The sequence below is a fragment of the Abramis brama genome (genome assembly GCF_963993115.1).
Source record: "Abramis brama genome assembly, chromosome: 13".
NCBI lineage: Eukaryota > Metazoa > Chordata > Actinopteri > Cypriniformes > Leuciscidae > Abramis > Abramis brama.
The window spans coordinates 16912667-16930823 of NC_139975.1; the positions used below are offsets into that span (position 1 = coordinate 16912667).

Below are 18157 nucleotides of genomic sequence, written 5' to 3' on the forward strand. Positions count from 1 at the left end.
TATTATTATTATTATTATTTATTTTATTTTATTTATTTTTTGCTGGATGTTTGTTATTATTATTATTATTATTATTTAGCAAGTACAGCTTTAATATTTAGATAGGACATGTACTTGGAAAATACGCATCAACGAGGAGATTTTTTTTTTATTCTTTTTTTTTTTTTTTACAGTTTAGTTTCTAATCACCGCATTCTAGCCTCTCGCGTTTTCAGTGAAAAGGGCGTAAGGACAATTGCTGCATTCTTGTCAATTTGGGACTGTTGTCTCAGCTGATCCGGCATCGGGACAGTTGTCTTCATTCATGCTGGAGCTGCGCTGAGGGGATCATCTGGAACTCCTGTGTGTCATCAATATGTAAACGAAAATAACGCAATTCCAATGTGGACAAAATAAATTTGACTTAGCCTAATCATGCGCAGACACTCGTGCCAATGGATACGCATACGACTCGTCCTGGAAAGGTCGGGAACACTATGATTTGTTTGTCCGTATCGTTTTTGAAAGTCTGCAACTGTTGTGGGAGATATTCCGCCATTAGGAAGTATTTGATTATAGCTGTTGTGTGTTTTGTTTATTTGTTTTTCACCGTTCACGTTAATCACACGTCTACTCGCCAAGACAAACGTCCTGATCCGTGGACTAGAAATAGCGTTTATTCTCAAAAACCTCGAAAAACCTACCAGGACCCCACTGAAGGGGAAGTGAATGAATCCCTGAGCCCGACCAGGTCTAATGTGGTGTATATAACTCTCAAATCTAAGCGGCACAAACCGGCCATCATCAGGGGCACAGTGCGCCCCAAACTCCGGAGAAAGAAAGTTAAAGTGAGAGCGCAGAGTGGCACACAGGGCAAAGCGAAGGACGCGAGCCACGATACAAACACCGTTGACAAACAACTGGGATATTCTGAGCTTGATGGCAGTAACGGTGATTATTCATCCATCAGGATATACAGTGAAAGAGCTCCTCCATGGTTCAGCATTGACGATATCACGGCCATGCGATTTCTAGCTGATAGTAAAATTACGCAAATTGACGAAGTTGCACCTCCGGGCTTTTCTTCTTTTATTTTATTTAAAAGTGCGACAAATCACACGGACGATGCTGATGCGTGTCTCAAATGTTGCGGTATTGTCAGGAGACCCTTGGACATGAGTGAAGTGTTCGCCTTTCATCTGGATAGGATCTTGGGACTGAACAGAACTTTGCCAGCTGTCAGCAGAAGATTCCACTCTCTTGGAGGTAGGCTAGTGTATTTGTTTCTGTTTTTGTTTATAAAAAATAAAAAAAAAGTTTTTCAATTATAAATATTTTGTATAGGCATATGTATTTTACTTAAATCAAAGTTTTATTCTATTCTATTCTATTCTATTCTATTCTATTCTATTGTTTTTTTTGTTTTTTTGTTTTTTTGTTTTTTGTTTTTTTGTAGCAAATACTGAATTTTACTTAATTTTGGATTAAATTGGTAAAGAATATAGTGGCCCATAAAAGGTTTTGGACACTTGAAGGGATAGTTCACCCAAATTTTTTAATTTTGTCATTACTTACTCACCCTCAAGTTGTTTCAAACCGGTGTTTCTTTCTTCTGTTGAACACAAAAGATATTTTAACCACCAGATATGTTGGTAACCGATGGCACCCATTGCCTTCCATATAGGAAAATGTTAGAACTCAATGGCTACGGCCAACTGTATGGTTACCAACATTCTTTAAAATATATATTTTTAGTCACAATAAAAAAAAGATGTGTAATTTTTTTTATTTATTTTTTAAAGGCACATTTTGATTTAAACTAATTGCAAAATAGATAAGAAAAGTCAGTTCAGAGAAAAGCATAATCTGTCATTTTCAATTCAATTTGTGTGCATCTTACATAGATTAAATAGAGTTAAGCTATAGTACTTTCTGGGGCCACTGTATTCAGAGCAGTTCAGTGTCATCAAAGCTGTCTGAGAAATCAAATATGACTGATACTGATCTAATGAATGTATAGCCTACATATATTTCATCTTGTTTCAGATGGTCAGCCTTGTCCAGTGGTTTTGTGGGATCCTTCTTTAAGCCCAGCAGTAGATCAACCCTCTGAGAGACTGAGCTGGGGTTCATATCAAACCTCTCTCAAATACAAGTGCTGGCATCGGGGCATCATACCTAAACCAGAGTGGAAGTGCACCAGCATCCACCACCATGAATGGAGCAAGCTAGTAGTCTTTGATTTCCTTCTGCAGGTACTCTACTCCACTTTCATCTGTGTTGCAACTTTAAACTTGTAGATAAACAAAGTTAGATGCACATTAACATATATCTGTTGTTTTCTGACCAATTAATTTAAACTGAATAGTGAACACAAATAAAGATTGTGTTTCTTCTCAGATTTATGAACGACTAGATAAAAACTGCTGTGGATTTAAGCCCCGCCCAGAGGACACCTGTGTTGAGCTTGGTCACCATGAAGAATGTACAGATAAGGACAGCATAGAGCTGACACACATAGTCCACCGTACACATGACCCACACCACCTGGTTTTCTTTAACAACAAGGGCTACTTTGACCGAGATGAGGAGAATCTGGACTTCAGGCTACTAGAGGGAATCAAAGAGTGAGTAAAATTACCAGACCTACAGTGCTTAACACATTTATTAGACCACCTGTCATAATAAAGAGGAAACACAAATAGATTTGGAATTTGGAAAACTTGTTTAAAACTAAAACTGGCTAACAAACTGAAACAACTAGCCTAAATAGTCTTTATTCCCACATAATAACCAAAACTTAATATTTTGTATATGGTGTCCTTTGGCCTTGCTGCCATTGTTTTTATGTACAGTACTTTTCCACAGTCTCAGTTGTTACTGACTTCCAAATAGTTTCTAGTTGTTTCCAAAGACTTGCTTTTGATGAAACTTTTGTGCAGTCTGTCTTTGAATCCACTAAATCCAAACTTTGTTAAATAGGATTCAAATCCGGACTTTGACTTGGCCAACTGTGACTAAAGAGCTTACACATACTGATGGATTAACCATTACAGAAACAAATGATTTTGGTAATCACCAATACTTGTGGGCATTAGGGCAGCTGTGGCACAAACCTTACAATGGGTGGTGTATTTCACATGTTAGAGTTTATACATGACCACTTGATCTTTAATTTAATCTCATAATGATGTTATAAGTGTAAAGAATAGCCAGATTTTGCAGAGATGGTGTGCAAATGTTTTTTAAAGACAGATCATTTTCACATGTAGAATTGAAAATAATCAAAGATATATAAAAAATTAACAAATACATTTGCTTTACTGTTTCAACCCCCTCTTTCTTACCACAAGGGCCATTTGGAATTCCTAAAGGCAAAGAGGTGTTGATAGTGCTCAAGGACCGTAGGCCAAAATGAATGTACATCGGGTGTCTTCTAATTGTCACAGCTTTAGTTCGGTGGGGGAAGTTGTAATCTTCTGATTGGTCAGTTTGAATGTCTCACATTTGGGTTTCAGTCACATGGTCAATGAAGGGATAAAAGAATATTGCAACTGTTGCTCTGTCTCTTTGATTCTCTGTCTCTTCTTTTTGCTGAGGCTTCTTTGCTCTCTCTTCTTTTCCTCTGGGTCCCTTTCTTGGGGCACTCTTTCGTTGCCTCCTCTTTTCTTTGTCTCTCTTCCCTTTTCTAAAGCCTCTCTCTCTCTCTCTCTCTCTCTCTCTCTCTCTCTCTCTCACTCTATCCATCCCTCAGGTAGCATTCTACATAAATAATTCATAGACGATTCATATGATTAATGGCATAAGTTTTTATCATCTCATACATCTATTTTAAGTGTAACCATAACCAGATATTGTCATTAAACCCTTTCAATTACAAATGATGTGCTAACTAGTTTTGATTCGGTATTAACTTTGAAGTGCTGCCTATTGCACATATCGTTACACTATAGCAACGCTGTCCCACATCTTTTGCTATTGTAACTGTGCTTATTTCCATAATTGGTACAGTATAAGTAGCAGTGGGTGGTAATAGACAGCAGGTACAGCTTTAATATTTAGATAGGCCAAGTACTGGGAAAATACGCATCAACGAGGAGATTTTTTTTTAAGAAATGTAGTTTTCTACCATCTTGATAACGTTTCTTTAGTCATCCGGCGATCCTGCAGCCTGAACCCCTGTAGGCAATACTGGTACTCTCTTTCAATTCAAATGTCTTGCAAGTTGTTGTGAAGGACTTAGAAACTCATGACCTCAAAGAAATGAATCCTTGCAGTTTAATTGAATTCCACAGGTTATCAGGTTTGCATAGACATTAAAATCCAGATTTTTTTTTAAATTTAAATAAATAGTTTTGTGCTTCTTTTCTTGTTTATACTGGACCATATGAGGTGATTTGTAATTGCTGCAACTAAGACTGCAACTAAGAATTTGTTTCTGTGAGGCCACAAGTTTGGCCTCAGTAAGCCAACACCTCTACAACACCACTGAAGATGTAAGCAAATACATACGCCAACAGTCTGACACGTGCTGTCTGAGCTAAGGGATTCTGCTGTCGATGCTGCTAATGTGATACCTCTGGGAACGCAAGCTCACTTGTGCAATAACATCAATCAGAATAAATGATCGGCCATTGCTGTGTATGAGTATCACCACTTGCACATTATCTGCATCACAGCATGGTATTACATCATTTGTCCGTTAGCAATGCAACTTGTTTTGTGGGGATTGTAAAAACAGTAATGATATTGTATGTTACACACTTAATTCTAAGTTTGTTTTAATAATTTTGGAGTGCATTACTATATTCTTTCAATATTTTTCCTCTTTCAGGCTACCAGATCAATCTGTGTCAGTGTTGAGGTCTCAGCGTCTCAGGGAAAAGCTCCTGCAATCGCTGTTTCTCGACCAGCAGTACTGGGACAGTCAGGGAGGCCGTCAAGGCATTGAAAAACTCATTGACGTAATTGAGAGAAGAGCCAAAGTCTTGCTCACGTACATCAATGCCCATGGGATTAAAGTAGTACCTATGAACTCTTGACAAATGGAGCTTCAGTTTTCAGTGTGCAAGATGAACCACCAACCTTTTGGTTTCCAGTAATTGTCACTGTTTTTGACAGATTAGTATGACAATGAAGAACGGTTGAATTGAATTGAAGGTCTGTAAGTCAAAACTCAGTGCACTTCTGAAACCACCACTTTGTGGTGTTGTAAGTGATTCACCTTTTAAGACAAGATCATATTAAAGGATATAGTTTCCCTAAATGCTCTACACAGAATCCAGGGCTATTTTTTAACACAACTGACATTCCACAAGTTAAAGGCGCTGTAAGTGATTAACTTCCACCACAATGGCTGCATCCAAAATCACATTCTTCCCTATTAGTCGAAAAACAGTATGTGACAAAAGTAGGAGGTCCGAATTCACAGTACTCATAAAAGAGTTGGCAAAAAGTACCCGGATGACCTACTTCTTCCGACGCGATTCTTAAGTGTGCGTATGATGGACACTTTACTATCCCATGAGGCCACGGCCCACGGGAGAGGATTTGTGAATGGCGGTGACGTGACGCAACTGACACTAGTAGGTCACGTGATAAGGGCAACATGGCGAATGTAGTATGTCCAAATTACATGCATACTGCACACGTTCATACTATAAAGAACAAGCCTTTTTAGTGGTCATGAAGTAATTACTTATTCAAAATAAATAAATACTCTCTTGGATGCGATTTCGAATGCAGCCTTAGCCTCTGAATCAGACCACCCCTTCAGTCAATTCCCGCCAGTGGCATGTCAGAAAACCTGATCCAAGTAACCAAAATGCTCAGCTTTTTAGGATAATTTCTGCTGTGTTAAATGTAGATGATTATGGTTCCAGAGCATTATTATTAAATCTGGTAATGTTGCACTTGTGTACAAGTTTATCACCGTGAAGATAAAACTTTATTATTTTTGTACTACGATGTTTTTTTTTTTTAATTGAATAAAAGTGTTCCATCTGTCCATTGGAAAATCACTTCAATATTACATTAATAGAATAATGAACTGAATTATTTGTTTGTTTGTCAACTTTGAGAAAACATGATAATCTTGGAAATGGAAAAGTACTTTAAACCTATGCTTAACATGACAGCCTTTGGATCTATATTCACTGTAGTCCTTGAACAGCTATCATGTTCATTTTCATGCTATCTGTTGACTGCAGGAATACTTCAGTTTGAGTTCAGCTGAGTTCAGCTGTCTTCTGACTTTGCTGTTGCCCTCATTTGCGTGTTTAGTTTGCCAGCCAACCAGCCAGTTAGTTCTCAGAGCCTAAAGTTACCCCTTTTGAAAGCGTGAAGGAAAACTCCAGACACACCACAGAAATATTCTCACACAAGAGTTCTTTTATGAGTTTGAAAATACTTAATGTTTGGCAGCATTACCCGTGTCAGATGTATCTGCTCTGCACAGTGGACTTGCTGTGTCTTGCCAAACTCTTTGCCAGACAAAATCAGGTCATTTGGAATGTCAAATCACCTCTGCTGGATATGCGAACACTTGAAATGAAACGTTGAAGCGCTCGTCTTCATCTTCCCTATGTTGTTTCCATCCTGCAGATGTGTTCTCACATCCATATGTTCGACCCAAATAGTAGTACAGATTTTTTTATTTTTTTTTAACTGTAAATCCACATGGGAAGTGCTGTTTTCATCATATCAAATGCAGCATAGCATAATGGGAATGGAAATAAGCATCTTTTGAGAGCTGAGTTTGCATATGACCTCATTTTATTTCAAAGTTTGAAGTGTAATGAAATTCCTTTCAGTTGACACAATGATTCCAATCTAGTAATTTCCTGTCTGTTTCTTCATTCGAGTTTAAAAACACTGTAAAACATGCTGGGCAAGTAACATATTTGCCACAGTCATATGTCATATAGGGACCATTTCCACTCTTTCTTTCCCTGTTGTGCTTTCTGCCCTCATTGTATATCCTAACAAGAAAGCTTTTATACCAGTTGTTCTGATTTTTCTTTTGTTAGGACATTACCACCATTTTCCGCTCTATCAGACAAGCCATTATTCTCCATTTCTCCCTCTTTCTTGTTCTAACATAGCTTGTGACCTTAACCAGACTCTTATAAAAGTCCACAGAACAGCTGAACATCTCATTAATTCAGAAGGCTTTTCCATATAATATAATTCATTCTTGTAACTATAACACCCAGAACAATTTCTTAAAAAATAAAAATAAAATAATAGATCATTGCTCATCATTCAAATCAGCTCACAGCTGTTTCCATACTAACATCTCAATCCTCCTTTAATTTGCCTGCACAGCTGACCTGCTCCATTTCTCAAGCATGTGAAAGTATGGAAAGGAATTTTACACTGCCGCTCACTGTCTGTCTTATTTTTCTTTCTTTTCTTTCTTTTTTTTTATTGTTGCTATGACAACATCACCCCAGCAACATCCCACCTGGTTGGCAGACAGATGTACAGTATGAGATCGACAGCATTAGTTAGGACACAAGAAGCTATGAGAGCTCATACCTTTGTACAAAAACACGAGGCTCTAGACATGACATGGGTGCATTAGCCCCCCTCAGATTCTCATCTGGAATATGAGTCTTGCTCAACATTAATGTCCTCCACGTGAAGCCAAAAATGAAACGAATGAAACAGATTGTAGAAAAAAAGGAGATTAAATCAAAAATCAGGGCATGTTATAACCTGAAAATGCACTGTGTGATGAAATACAGAAAGTCTGCAGTTGTGCCACAGTTGATGTTTGCTGAGATTCATGTTGGTCATGGGTTTTTTATCTTGGAAAGATGCTATCTGCGTGTAAAAACAGCACAACACGCCTGAGGCAGGCAGCCAGGTTTCCTTCAGTTGTTCCATTCAGTTTGTCAAAAATAATCTCTCTTTGGGGACTGTGTGCAGCTGTCAGATCTAACAGTAGGATACTAGCCATTTAACTCTTCCCTAACCACGGAAACTCAAAAAAGTGAATTGGACTGAACATACATTGGTTCGATCTTAGTTAAAGGCATAGTTGAAAATTCCAAAAATGTCATAATTTATTCACCTTTGTGTTCCAAAACCTTTTTATTTAAATTCTTTTCTATATGGAACAGCAAAAGAGAGTTTTCATCATACAACAGCAGTTCATAGTGACCATGTGCACTACAGCATTTTAGTCTGGACTAGTTTTAAGCCTTGTCTGTGAAACCATGGGATTGTGTACCAGTCGTGTACTAAGGTGAGCAAGCCTAAATGAGAACACTTGGGTTAAGTCAATTAGGTTAGGTATAAGCACATGATCTTGGTCGAATGGTGCTCATAAAATAGAAACAGTCATCAAAGTAATTTAATGAATTACCCCAATACAAGTACTCGTCTTGCTGGCCTCTGACGTGCATGTTGTTCTTCATTTAGATATTCCAAATAGTCCATGCTTTCTCACAAACAGTAAATTAAACCTGTCTCTTTGAAGGATTAATTAATCTTAAATTTAGTCCTATAGTCTAGCTGTAATCCTTCCTCTTGCAATCAGCTTTGTTTAATCCAGAACAGGCTAAATCTATGACTATTTTTAAGGGTTGTCTGTGCAAGCCACTTTGTGTTAAGACAGCTCAAGCAGGCATTTTAGTCTGAGATTATTATAGGTTTAAGCCTGGTCTGTGAAACCGGGCATTTATGTTTGAGTTTGGTAGATGTATTAGAACTTTCACTGTATAAAAGATTTGTAAAGGTATTTTAAAAATGAACTCTTTGTGTTCCACACCTTACAGGTTAGGATACAATAAAACATTTTGGGTGAACTATCCCTTTAAGGTTTATCTCCCTGTCTGTGTCTCCCTCTTATATTCTCAGCCACACTATACCACGGCTCCCTTTGTCTGCCTGACAGGAATGCACATAGAACAAAGAGTAAAATAAGCTATGTGTGTGAGATTATGATGTGTGCATGTCTTTGTGCGTGGGAGTGTGTGTTAGAGAGAGAGAATAGTCACTGGCATGTTTACAAAAGCTCTCACTAATGCTGCGCCTGTCCCCATGTGCTAGGGGTTAACCCCACATGAGAACTAGATTAGGGGACACAGCACACTGCACTTATTCACATGTCCAGATATAAAAGCAGGCCAGAGAATCTGCCTCACATCGGCATCTGAATCATCTGAGCTGCTGTTAAACTTACGCACATGCAGTTAAAAGGAGCCCATGTCATTTCACTAAATATAGGCGTGACACAAAAGATAACTTTGGAAGCCATTACAGCTTGACAGGAATTGGGTAATTGTATGGAAAATGGAAATGCATTTGTAGATTTTCAAGGATTCTCTGAGCATTTTATAGACTGAAGTAATGACTTCAGCCGTAACCATGTTGAATTTGACCAAGGTTTGTATCCAAAAATGAAGATATTCATTAGTGTATGAAACGCAACACATTATTTATTGTTGTGTCAGGTTGATTTATGAGTTGTTTCAGCTGAAATACTTTTGAGAGGGTCATTTTTGGAGGGTGTCTATTTGGGAGCTGTAGCCTATGCTTCCTCCAATTGGAACGCTGTGTAAATCAAGAGTTAAGACAGCTACTGGACATTATGTCAAATAAAAAATGATCTTGGAAGTCTAAAATGTAAAATTGCAACAGTTATGTGGTAATCTACAGAGTGAGTGTGGAGGACTAATTTGAATAGAGAATAAATATAAAATTGCTATTTTGTATTCTGATCTATTTTTAGGCTTAAATTTTGTGATGAAAGAGAACTGAATAAAGAGAGTTATGTGCCGTAGAGTGCATTACAAGTAAATTAGCACTCATTTTTTCCGACATTCTGGAAAGACCTTCTGGGAAATGACTCGAGCAGGAAGACAAACAGGAATGGGCAGCTCAGAGCGGGCGGCCAGCTAATGTGGCAGGATGGACAAGAGACAGGGAGGCAAAAATTTCATTCCTGCTGCTCAACGTCATCCGAGGGCAAAAGGAACTGAAGCAGCAGACCTCAGTTTATTCATTCTTAACCTTTCCCTCTCTTCCGCTGTAGTCTGTGTGCCAGGAAAAGCTAAGTCATCATGTAAGCAACTCTGGACATAAAAAAAAAAAAAAAGAGTAACTTCTAAACAAATTTTTTTTGTGAGAAAATTCTCTCTAGTAGCAATATATATATTTGTATTATATATATATATATATATATATATATATATATATATATATATATATATATATATATATATATTGGGTCAGGGCTGATGTAGCAGATGTCAAATTAGTTTAAGTCAAAACAACCATGGCATCATCCTGAATTAATTTTGGGGTACAGACACTAATTTAAAAAGTGGAAGTACTGTCAAAAATCTAAATGTAACTTTATATGAGAGATTAAACTCTGCTGCCATCTACTGTCCAAGAGAGGTGTGTAGTCAGCGTCATTACACATACTGCATCTGTGTATTATGAAGTAGGCTTGTCTGACTCTGAGATGTGTTTGTCTGTCTTTCACTGTCTCTCACTCTTTCATACTCTCTAATACAATGACACAGTAAGGAACGAGCTATTGAAATGATGTCATCACTATCATGGATCATCTTAGTGCTGGCGAATTTGCACTAGCCGGTTCCCGTGGCAACCACCTCACTACACAATGTTGAGGGCTCCGGACCTGTGCGGATACTCTTTACAGCCTGAACGCGTTGTGCTAGCAGCTCTTTCCAGCAGTGAATAAATCAGCATCAGCTGGCAAGCAAAGCAAATAACTAGCATACACAAGGAACACATTCCTGAACTTAACACAAAATTAAACAAGAACTAATAAAGACTGGAAGTCACCCAGTTGCTCAAACACACTGTCTGACTGTGTGCAAACACTGCTTGTCTGAGCCTCATAACTGAAAAATCAATGCTTACATTTTATATTTCACTCAATTTTGCTTCCAGTTCTTGCTTTTTATGTCATTGTTTGACATGCGATTTGAGGGCCACTTGACTTGGAGACCAGATTTGTGTGCTTTAACCCCAGAGATCTTCACTCTTCTCTGATAGTGACAAAGTGACAATTGCTAAAAAGGCTTGCTGAGAGCAGAGGACCTTTAGAGACAAACTCTGTGTGTCTGTGTGAGAGAGTTTTTATCTGGGGAAATATCACACTTTTATGTCAGTTTAGAGAAGATGTGATTGAGCATCTCTGTGGACCATCACCCTAAAATACTGCTACAGCACTGGCTGTAAAAATGTAGGTTTTTATCATTGTCTGTTAAATTCTAGGCCGCAGATTAAAAATGTCATAATGATTGATGCACATTCAGATTATTTAATCAAAGAAAAAGAACTATGGCTGCATGCAGTTTAAATTCATCAGCACAAAAGTTACTGAAACTTACAGTCCACTAACTAGCTAGTGGTATTCCGTTGCCTATGCCTGCTGTCATAAAAAACAACTGGAATTTGCTTTTGTAGTACTCAGGGGAAAGAACATAAACAACATTTCAGGGGCAAAGGCTATTTGATTCAATAAGATGTCCAGAGGTACTCAGCAATCCCTTTGCTATGAGTAGCCAGCACCATACAAGCCTTCTCCATCAGCTCATTTATCAGTGTATCAATGGAAGGTAGCTAGTCCATTTTTAGCCCTGGGAACTCTTTACACAGGGGATGTAAACATAGCTGAACACTTAGCAGGACACTTGGCATGGCACTTGGCTTTTCCCCTATCACATATTTTAGTAATCCTCATAATTTAGGAATCATTCAAAAGCTAAAAATTCATCATGTGAAAAGTGTTGTGAAATTGGACATCGCATTACAATGGAAATGGTACTTGTAGCGAGCCCCTCCCCCATGTTTCAAATATTAAATACATTTATTACATGGCTTGGTTGAATTCTAATGTAGAATGCGGTGTGTTGTTTCTTGATAACAGGCCGCTGCTAAGTATAACACACCGTTGCCATGAAAAACAGTGCGTTGCTATGGACGCAGGATTCTAACCGTAGAGATCATGTGAATAACTATTTTCTTTAGCGGAAGCTATACAATCGTTTTTAAATCAATAAACTCCTTTTTAAATCAATATTTTGTTTCAAATGATTGATTTATTTGGTAGGTAGCCATATAATAAGCGGGATAATGTAGAGCGAGACGGTTGTTATAGCGAATACAACCCCTTCAGGCTAATTCAAGCCCCCTTTGCTTCGCGTCGGGCTCCTGATCAGCCTGTCGGGGTTGTAATCGCTATAACAACCGCCTCGCTATACACAACGCATTCTCATCCTAGAGCGTCATATACTGACGCTTTTGAAATTTCGTCTACATTCGACGCACATGGCACCCTTTAGCGTCAATATGAGACGCAGATTATGGGTAGGTTTAGGTCTGGGGTAGGGTTAGGGTTAGACCGCTAGGAGGCGCCTTCTGGCCCATATTTATCTGCGTCTCATATTGACGCTAAAGGGTGCCATGTGAACCTGTAGTTTTGCAGCTACTTTTTAATATGGACTACAGACAGACTGGCGTCCTTTGCACAGTTAGGGTGTGCCATAATAGCTGGTTCAAGCGTAAAAAATACATACAAGATGTTTGTTTTAATCATAATCCATGCACCAGAACTGAATGTGGACATGACGTGGCACTCTATGATCTGCACGCACATTGGTTTTGTAATGTGTGAACACGCTGGCAATGCGAGTAGCTTGTTGTTTTTATGTTTTAGTCAAATAGTTAAGTGTAGGCTATCTGTTGCATTAACCATTCAATCACCATTTTGAGTTCTTTGCACGCACATTAATATGTGACACGATGCGTTACATGTGAAACGGTGCATGTTAAATTACGTTAAGGTTCTAAATGCAGCAGTTGTTTAGCATTTCTCTTGTGTGTATTTGAGCGACACATTTGTGAGAAACCACCAAAATTTTCATACGTTTGCTCTTTCCACTTCGTTAATGGCAGACCCACGGAAGAGCATCCCTTTAATATTTGGTCACTTCTTTACGATAGAAATGTTACAGCCACTGAACAATTTCTTGAACAATAACATGTGGACATCAAAACATGCACACTCATGAGGGTTTAAACTTTTATTTTGAAGTTGCGATGAATGAACAGTTTGTATAGGCTATAGGCTATATAAAAACATATTGATGTATTCTTCTGTGTTGGCATAGGTTTATAGATTATTTACGTTACAAATCTGGTAAAATGGCGCACACTGCGTTCCCATATGAACGTCATAAGCAACCCAAACTCACAGCATTTGCAGAGATGGCATTTGTTAAATGAAGACCCGTCTACTCTGAGTCACAACACAAAATAATTGAAAATATGCTCATAAGATGTCAGGCCACTTCTTCATTTCATCCCCCATTTCATATTGTGATAAATATTAACCATCACTGTGTTTAATAGTGTTTTGTGAGTGCTCCCATGACATCGCTTCTTATAATGGAGCCTTCACGTGCTATGGAAAAGAGGATATTTTCCACTTGTGAACTGGTATTTACCAGTGTGTTGTGTTCAAGTGCTTTTGTTGTCTTAATGTAGGGAAAAGATGGTCTCACAGATCCAGACCTGCTATTTGGCAAAAACAATTTTAGATTGCTTAAGTCATCTGCTACAGCAAGAAGATGATTTATCAAAACTCAAACGGTAAATAATATGCTGTATATTTTCTAGATCATGAATAGTAGAGATTTTTTTAAGGACAAGGGAGTTAATAGTTGTTTTAATAAAATCTATAGAAATAATAATTATAATAATAATAATAATAAATAAGGTGGATAATCAAACCTTTTTTTAAACTTGACAAAGCGGAAATAGGTCCTTTAAACCAGCGTGGATGTGCTAAATGAATCATCCTACTGACAGATGCAAGAACATTCTGTGCTACAGAAAAGTCAACTTTTGGTTCGAATCACTCATCACATGAATGAGCCTCTACAATTACAGTCAGTGAAAAGCCAACTGGAGATTAATATTTAGCTGGTCCTGCTCTCTCTAAACCATGGCAAGACTGCCTGAGGACATGAGGTTTCTTGAATTTTTTTTTTTTTTTTCATTTAATTTAATCCAATAAGGTTATTTTTTGCCGTTGCATTCAAATATAATTTGCAGTGGCATTTTCAGAACCGTTGATATCGATCACGTGACACGCGAGAACCAATGGCGTTTTGCATCAACCTAGAGCAGCGTACACGAATGGCGTTCGAGGCCGAGGGGGAAGAGTTTACCTGAACAACGACTTACATTTCAGTCATTACACAAACTGTGATATCACATGGTCTCAGAAGACTTGGAATATTGCTCACCAGTTATAGTCTATAAACTACTATTGTTTTCTTCGACCATGGCATTTAAAATTAACATTTCATTACGGAAATGCTGCATGAGGACATTCTGCCAAAGATACTGGGTTAGAACAGCATGGTGGTGAGAATTTTACAAATTAGTATCATTGTTGTTGTTATATACCTGTTTGTATGAAAAAAATAATTGTGGAACAACAGCTTATGGTTATCAAGGCCTACGTGGTTACATTACAGTTCTTTAGATGGCCATTGGAGGGCAGTGCTTCTCTGCAGTTGCATTCAAACAAAGTTGAAATGCAGAATTGCTCTTTATCGAGCCAGAAATGCACAAAGTGTGTTTAATATAATATGTGACTGTTCCTATTATTAGAGAAAGTAATTTTGTCAGGATGAATGCATGCCTCCTGGACATTATAACGTTATGATCTCTGGAATATATATTTCGTTGACTATGGCATTATGTGACTGGCCACTGTTGCATATCCTGAAGAGAGTGTATAGCACGTTAACCCACAGAAAAGTTATCATGTGAATAATCTGAAAAGTTGCTGATACAGATGCCATGTAATTGTAAAATGAAGTGAAGGAAGCAGCCGAGAATATAGGATTTTAGCTTCATGTTTGGATAAAAAATTTAGCTTTGCTCTGTCCCAATTAATTTCTCTCTTTGAAGTGGCTTCAGCCCTTGCTGTTGTAATAATCTCCCTATTCCCCTGATTCATGGAGATCAATAGATGTATGTGAATGGCCCATACCATAAAATGTACCACATACTGTGTCTGATGTTTGTGTTACTTTGGGCTCAGGCAGTTCATTTTAATTCCCAGAAAGCCTAAAGAAAGTGACACATTTATAAACCTCCACAAAAATGAATACAAATGCACGTATAGCATAGTGGGACAGGGATATTTGCGTTTAGTTTTTTTTTTTAATGTCAGACACCTGTAGATGACAATGACAATGATTAGCACAGACTTTGTAGCCTAATTTCACAACTGAAAGGCAAAAAATTACAGTGTGATTGACACAGGAGATGTTCTTCACACAAGAGGCAGAGTAGTTTTCATCAGGTTCCTTCATTATCCCTGTGATGAATTATTGTGCATCATTATAGCAAGTGTCTGATGGCTTTCACCGTACTGTTTGTCATTCAGGGACTTCGTTTTCTAACAGGAGGGTTTGGGAGCTATTAGCAAGCTATAAATACATGGAGGAAATAAAAGGCCTTTGGATATATTTAAAGCAAGATAGGAAAAATAATGAGCGTTAACCTAAACATTTATGCGTGTATGTGTGTGTGGCCCAAAAAAGTATTTGGATATTTCACTGAAGAATGATAATTCTGACATCACCCGTCCTCATGTCGTTCCAAAACTCTTCTGTGGAACATAAAAGAAGACATCAATAAGATTTTTTGTTTCCATACAATGGAGGTCAATGGTCAACAAAACGGTTTAGTTACTAACATTCTTTAAAGGAGCTGTATGTAAGAAATGTATTTCAATTAATCATAAAATGGCCCTGATATGTCACTAGACATTAAGAAATCATGTTCATTTCAAATACTTATATCACTGACAACAGTAGTACGGCCAGGATATTGTCATTTAAAAAGTGAAGTTGCAGCCCTCAACTGATGTTGATGTTGTCATCTTGTGTTTTGGCCTGATGCTCCACCCTCCACCTATCTACCAATCACAAAGTCAGTAGTGTTTCAGCATTCGGGTTGCCAGCTCAGCTCTAGTTACCACAGCTGCAGCTACAAATGTTCCTGCTGGATCCTGCAGCCTATCTGGCAACCTCGAGTCAGGGGGGAGGGGGAGGGGATACACCGCTCTACAGTAATTTGAAAGTAATTGCAGTACCAGTTTTGGCCACAATCTTACATACGGCTCCTTTAAAATATCTCAGTCATATAGTTTGGAATGACATTTTCCCCATACTTTAAAATATATGAATTATGTTGCATTAACACAATTATATTAAGTGGCATCTTCAAACAAATTATGCTAGACCTATAAGTAACTGGATATTTTCTTGGCCATTTTTGCAGTGACCTGTAAATTTTAGTCTATGCATGAAGTCAGTTCTCCTCAAGTTCCCACAGGTGTTCTAACAGGTGTAGTAGCGCATCACATTAACGTTTGACAAGCAGCAATTATTCAAATAACTTTTTTCTTAATTCTGAACACTATATCTTTTCTTCCTTCATTATAAAGCTAACAAACCTAATTTTGTCAAATGTTTTTCTTGAAAGCTGTGTTTGCTGTATCATCAAGGTTGGCTTATAAGTCAAAATATTTTTCGGGGTCAATGCGTGTGTGTGTTTTGGTATTTGTTTGTATTACAGGCACATATAACGCTATAGAATATCTAATTTAGTTTTCTAAATTGTATTACCTTTTAATGCATGGTAAAACCTGTGATCTGGCTGCTTGTAAGATATTGGTAAGATTGTGAGATACAGAGTACAGAAGTAAAATAAATATGCTATTCCCATTTCTCTTTGGTCTAGTCAAAACTGGTGACAGAAATTCAATTAAACCTGTTTAATGACCCTCTGAGGAGTTCCTGCCAGATGCCTACAATATTCTGAATGTGATTTAGAACTGGCCTTGTGAAATAAATTACATCCCAAGCCACCCCGGATGCCACACACTAAACTAGCATACTAAGGGGGGAAAGCTGCATAGTATAATCTTAAATATTCATCATTGCAAATAATATATTTTGCTGTATTTTTATTGTACACAAACGAGGGAATCTTAAAGAGAAGGATTTGTAGAGAAGGCATTTCAGCTGAGAGAAACATATTAGCACAAAGAGGCCCTAGATGCTGTTTTATTAGTTTCTATTTCCCCTTTGTTTTTAAAATGCCTTTGTTCTTCACATATCTTCAAATCCATCTAGTCCTTTAAGACTATAATCCAAATGTATCTATAGAGTCCTATAATTCAAAGCCATTTTTTTCCCCTCAGTGAACTTCTATTAGACTGATCTTACAGAATTTGCCACAGGTGCAATACAACGTTCCTGCTGTACAGCACAATAACAGATAGTAGTCCCTGGACAGGCAGCTTTGTTATATTGTGCAAAGCTCAGTCAAACTGGTTTTGTTGTATGAAATATTGAATGAAGGATATACTGTCGTTGTTGTTTTATCAAGAAGGGTCTTCTGGACTAGACTCTAGATTGTCAGGTAATTGCAGAGCTTTTCAATGTTAATAGTACTTTCAGTCACAAGAAACAGTCTTTATGGAGTCTTTCTTATTGTGCATATTGAGTCCTGTGTGAATTTCAACTCCTTTGATGTTCATAGCAGTGTATGTCGCCATAACAACAGCTTACAGCTTTATTTATAGCCTAATGCAACGTCTTTTGCATTCCGAGAAATCTATTATGACAGCCAGCGTGAGCATTGATTCATTTCACATTTACATTTTAATGAGTGCAATATCATATTGCTGATGGGAACATGGGAACAAATATAATTGTACACTATTGCCTGTGGCATTATTTTCCATAATGACATATTCATTGTCCTAATTACAATAAATTAAAGGCTATTATTTTTTTATCAGAAGATATGCTTGCTTGAAAGCCAGAAGAATTTTTACTCTTCAAATTATTTCAAGTGATCTCTTGAGTTCCAAAATGTTAAAAGTATTAATTTATTGGTATCGCCTGCCTCTGTTTTGTAACCAGGTTTATATGTGGAAACTGCTTAACATAAGTGTCAAACAGCCTGACTGAAAATTTCAATGTAATACTGTAGGATTGCATGTTAAAAGTAAATTTTAAAAATCATGATTTGTTTTCTTATTTATGATTAGCTTTATTTTGTATCATAAAGGCAAATAGAAATAATTCAAATTTGCATT

The 18157-nt window shown here is 37.5% G+C and overlaps 1 protein-coding gene across 2 annotated transcripts; it reads left to right on the forward strand.

The window, feature by feature from the left end:
* Position 1: 1 nt before the first annotated feature.
* On the forward strand, positions 2–5986 carry gask1b (golgi associated kinase 1B). 2 transcript variants are annotated; one of them, XR_014608794.1, is made up of 5 exons: positions 2–1245; positions 2026–2234; positions 2380–2606; positions 3333–3465; positions 4814–5986. XR_014608794.1 is itself a non-coding variant. In XM_084133640.1 (4 exons), the coding sequence occupies exons 1-4, from the start codon at positions 435–437 to the stop codon at positions 5019–5021; spliced, it is 1455 nt and encodes a 484-aa protein (XP_083989766.1). In that variant the 5' UTR covers positions 2–434; the 3' UTR covers positions 5022–5986. The 2 variants fall into 2 exon arrangements, 1 of the variants encoding a protein (XP_083989766.1); XM_084133640.1 differs by lacking the exon at positions 3333–3465.
* Positions 5987–18157: the final 12171 nt, after the last annotated feature.

What these genes read in the sequence shown, in the direction of transcription:
- gask1b (XM_084133640.1), top strand. Translation starts at nt 435, where the DNA reads ATGGATACGCATACGACTCGTCCTGGAAAGGTCGGGAACACTATGATT. An exon ending in TCTTTGATTTCCTTCTGCAG is followed by an intron (nt 2,235 to 2,379) that starts GTACTCTACTCC and finishes GTTTCTTCTCAG; the next exon opens with ATTTATGAACGACTAGATAA. An exon ending in CTACTAGAGGGAATCAAAGA is followed by an intron (nt 2,607 to 4,813) that starts GTGAGTAAAATT and finishes TTCCTCTTTCAG; the next exon opens with GCTACCAGATCAATCTGTGT.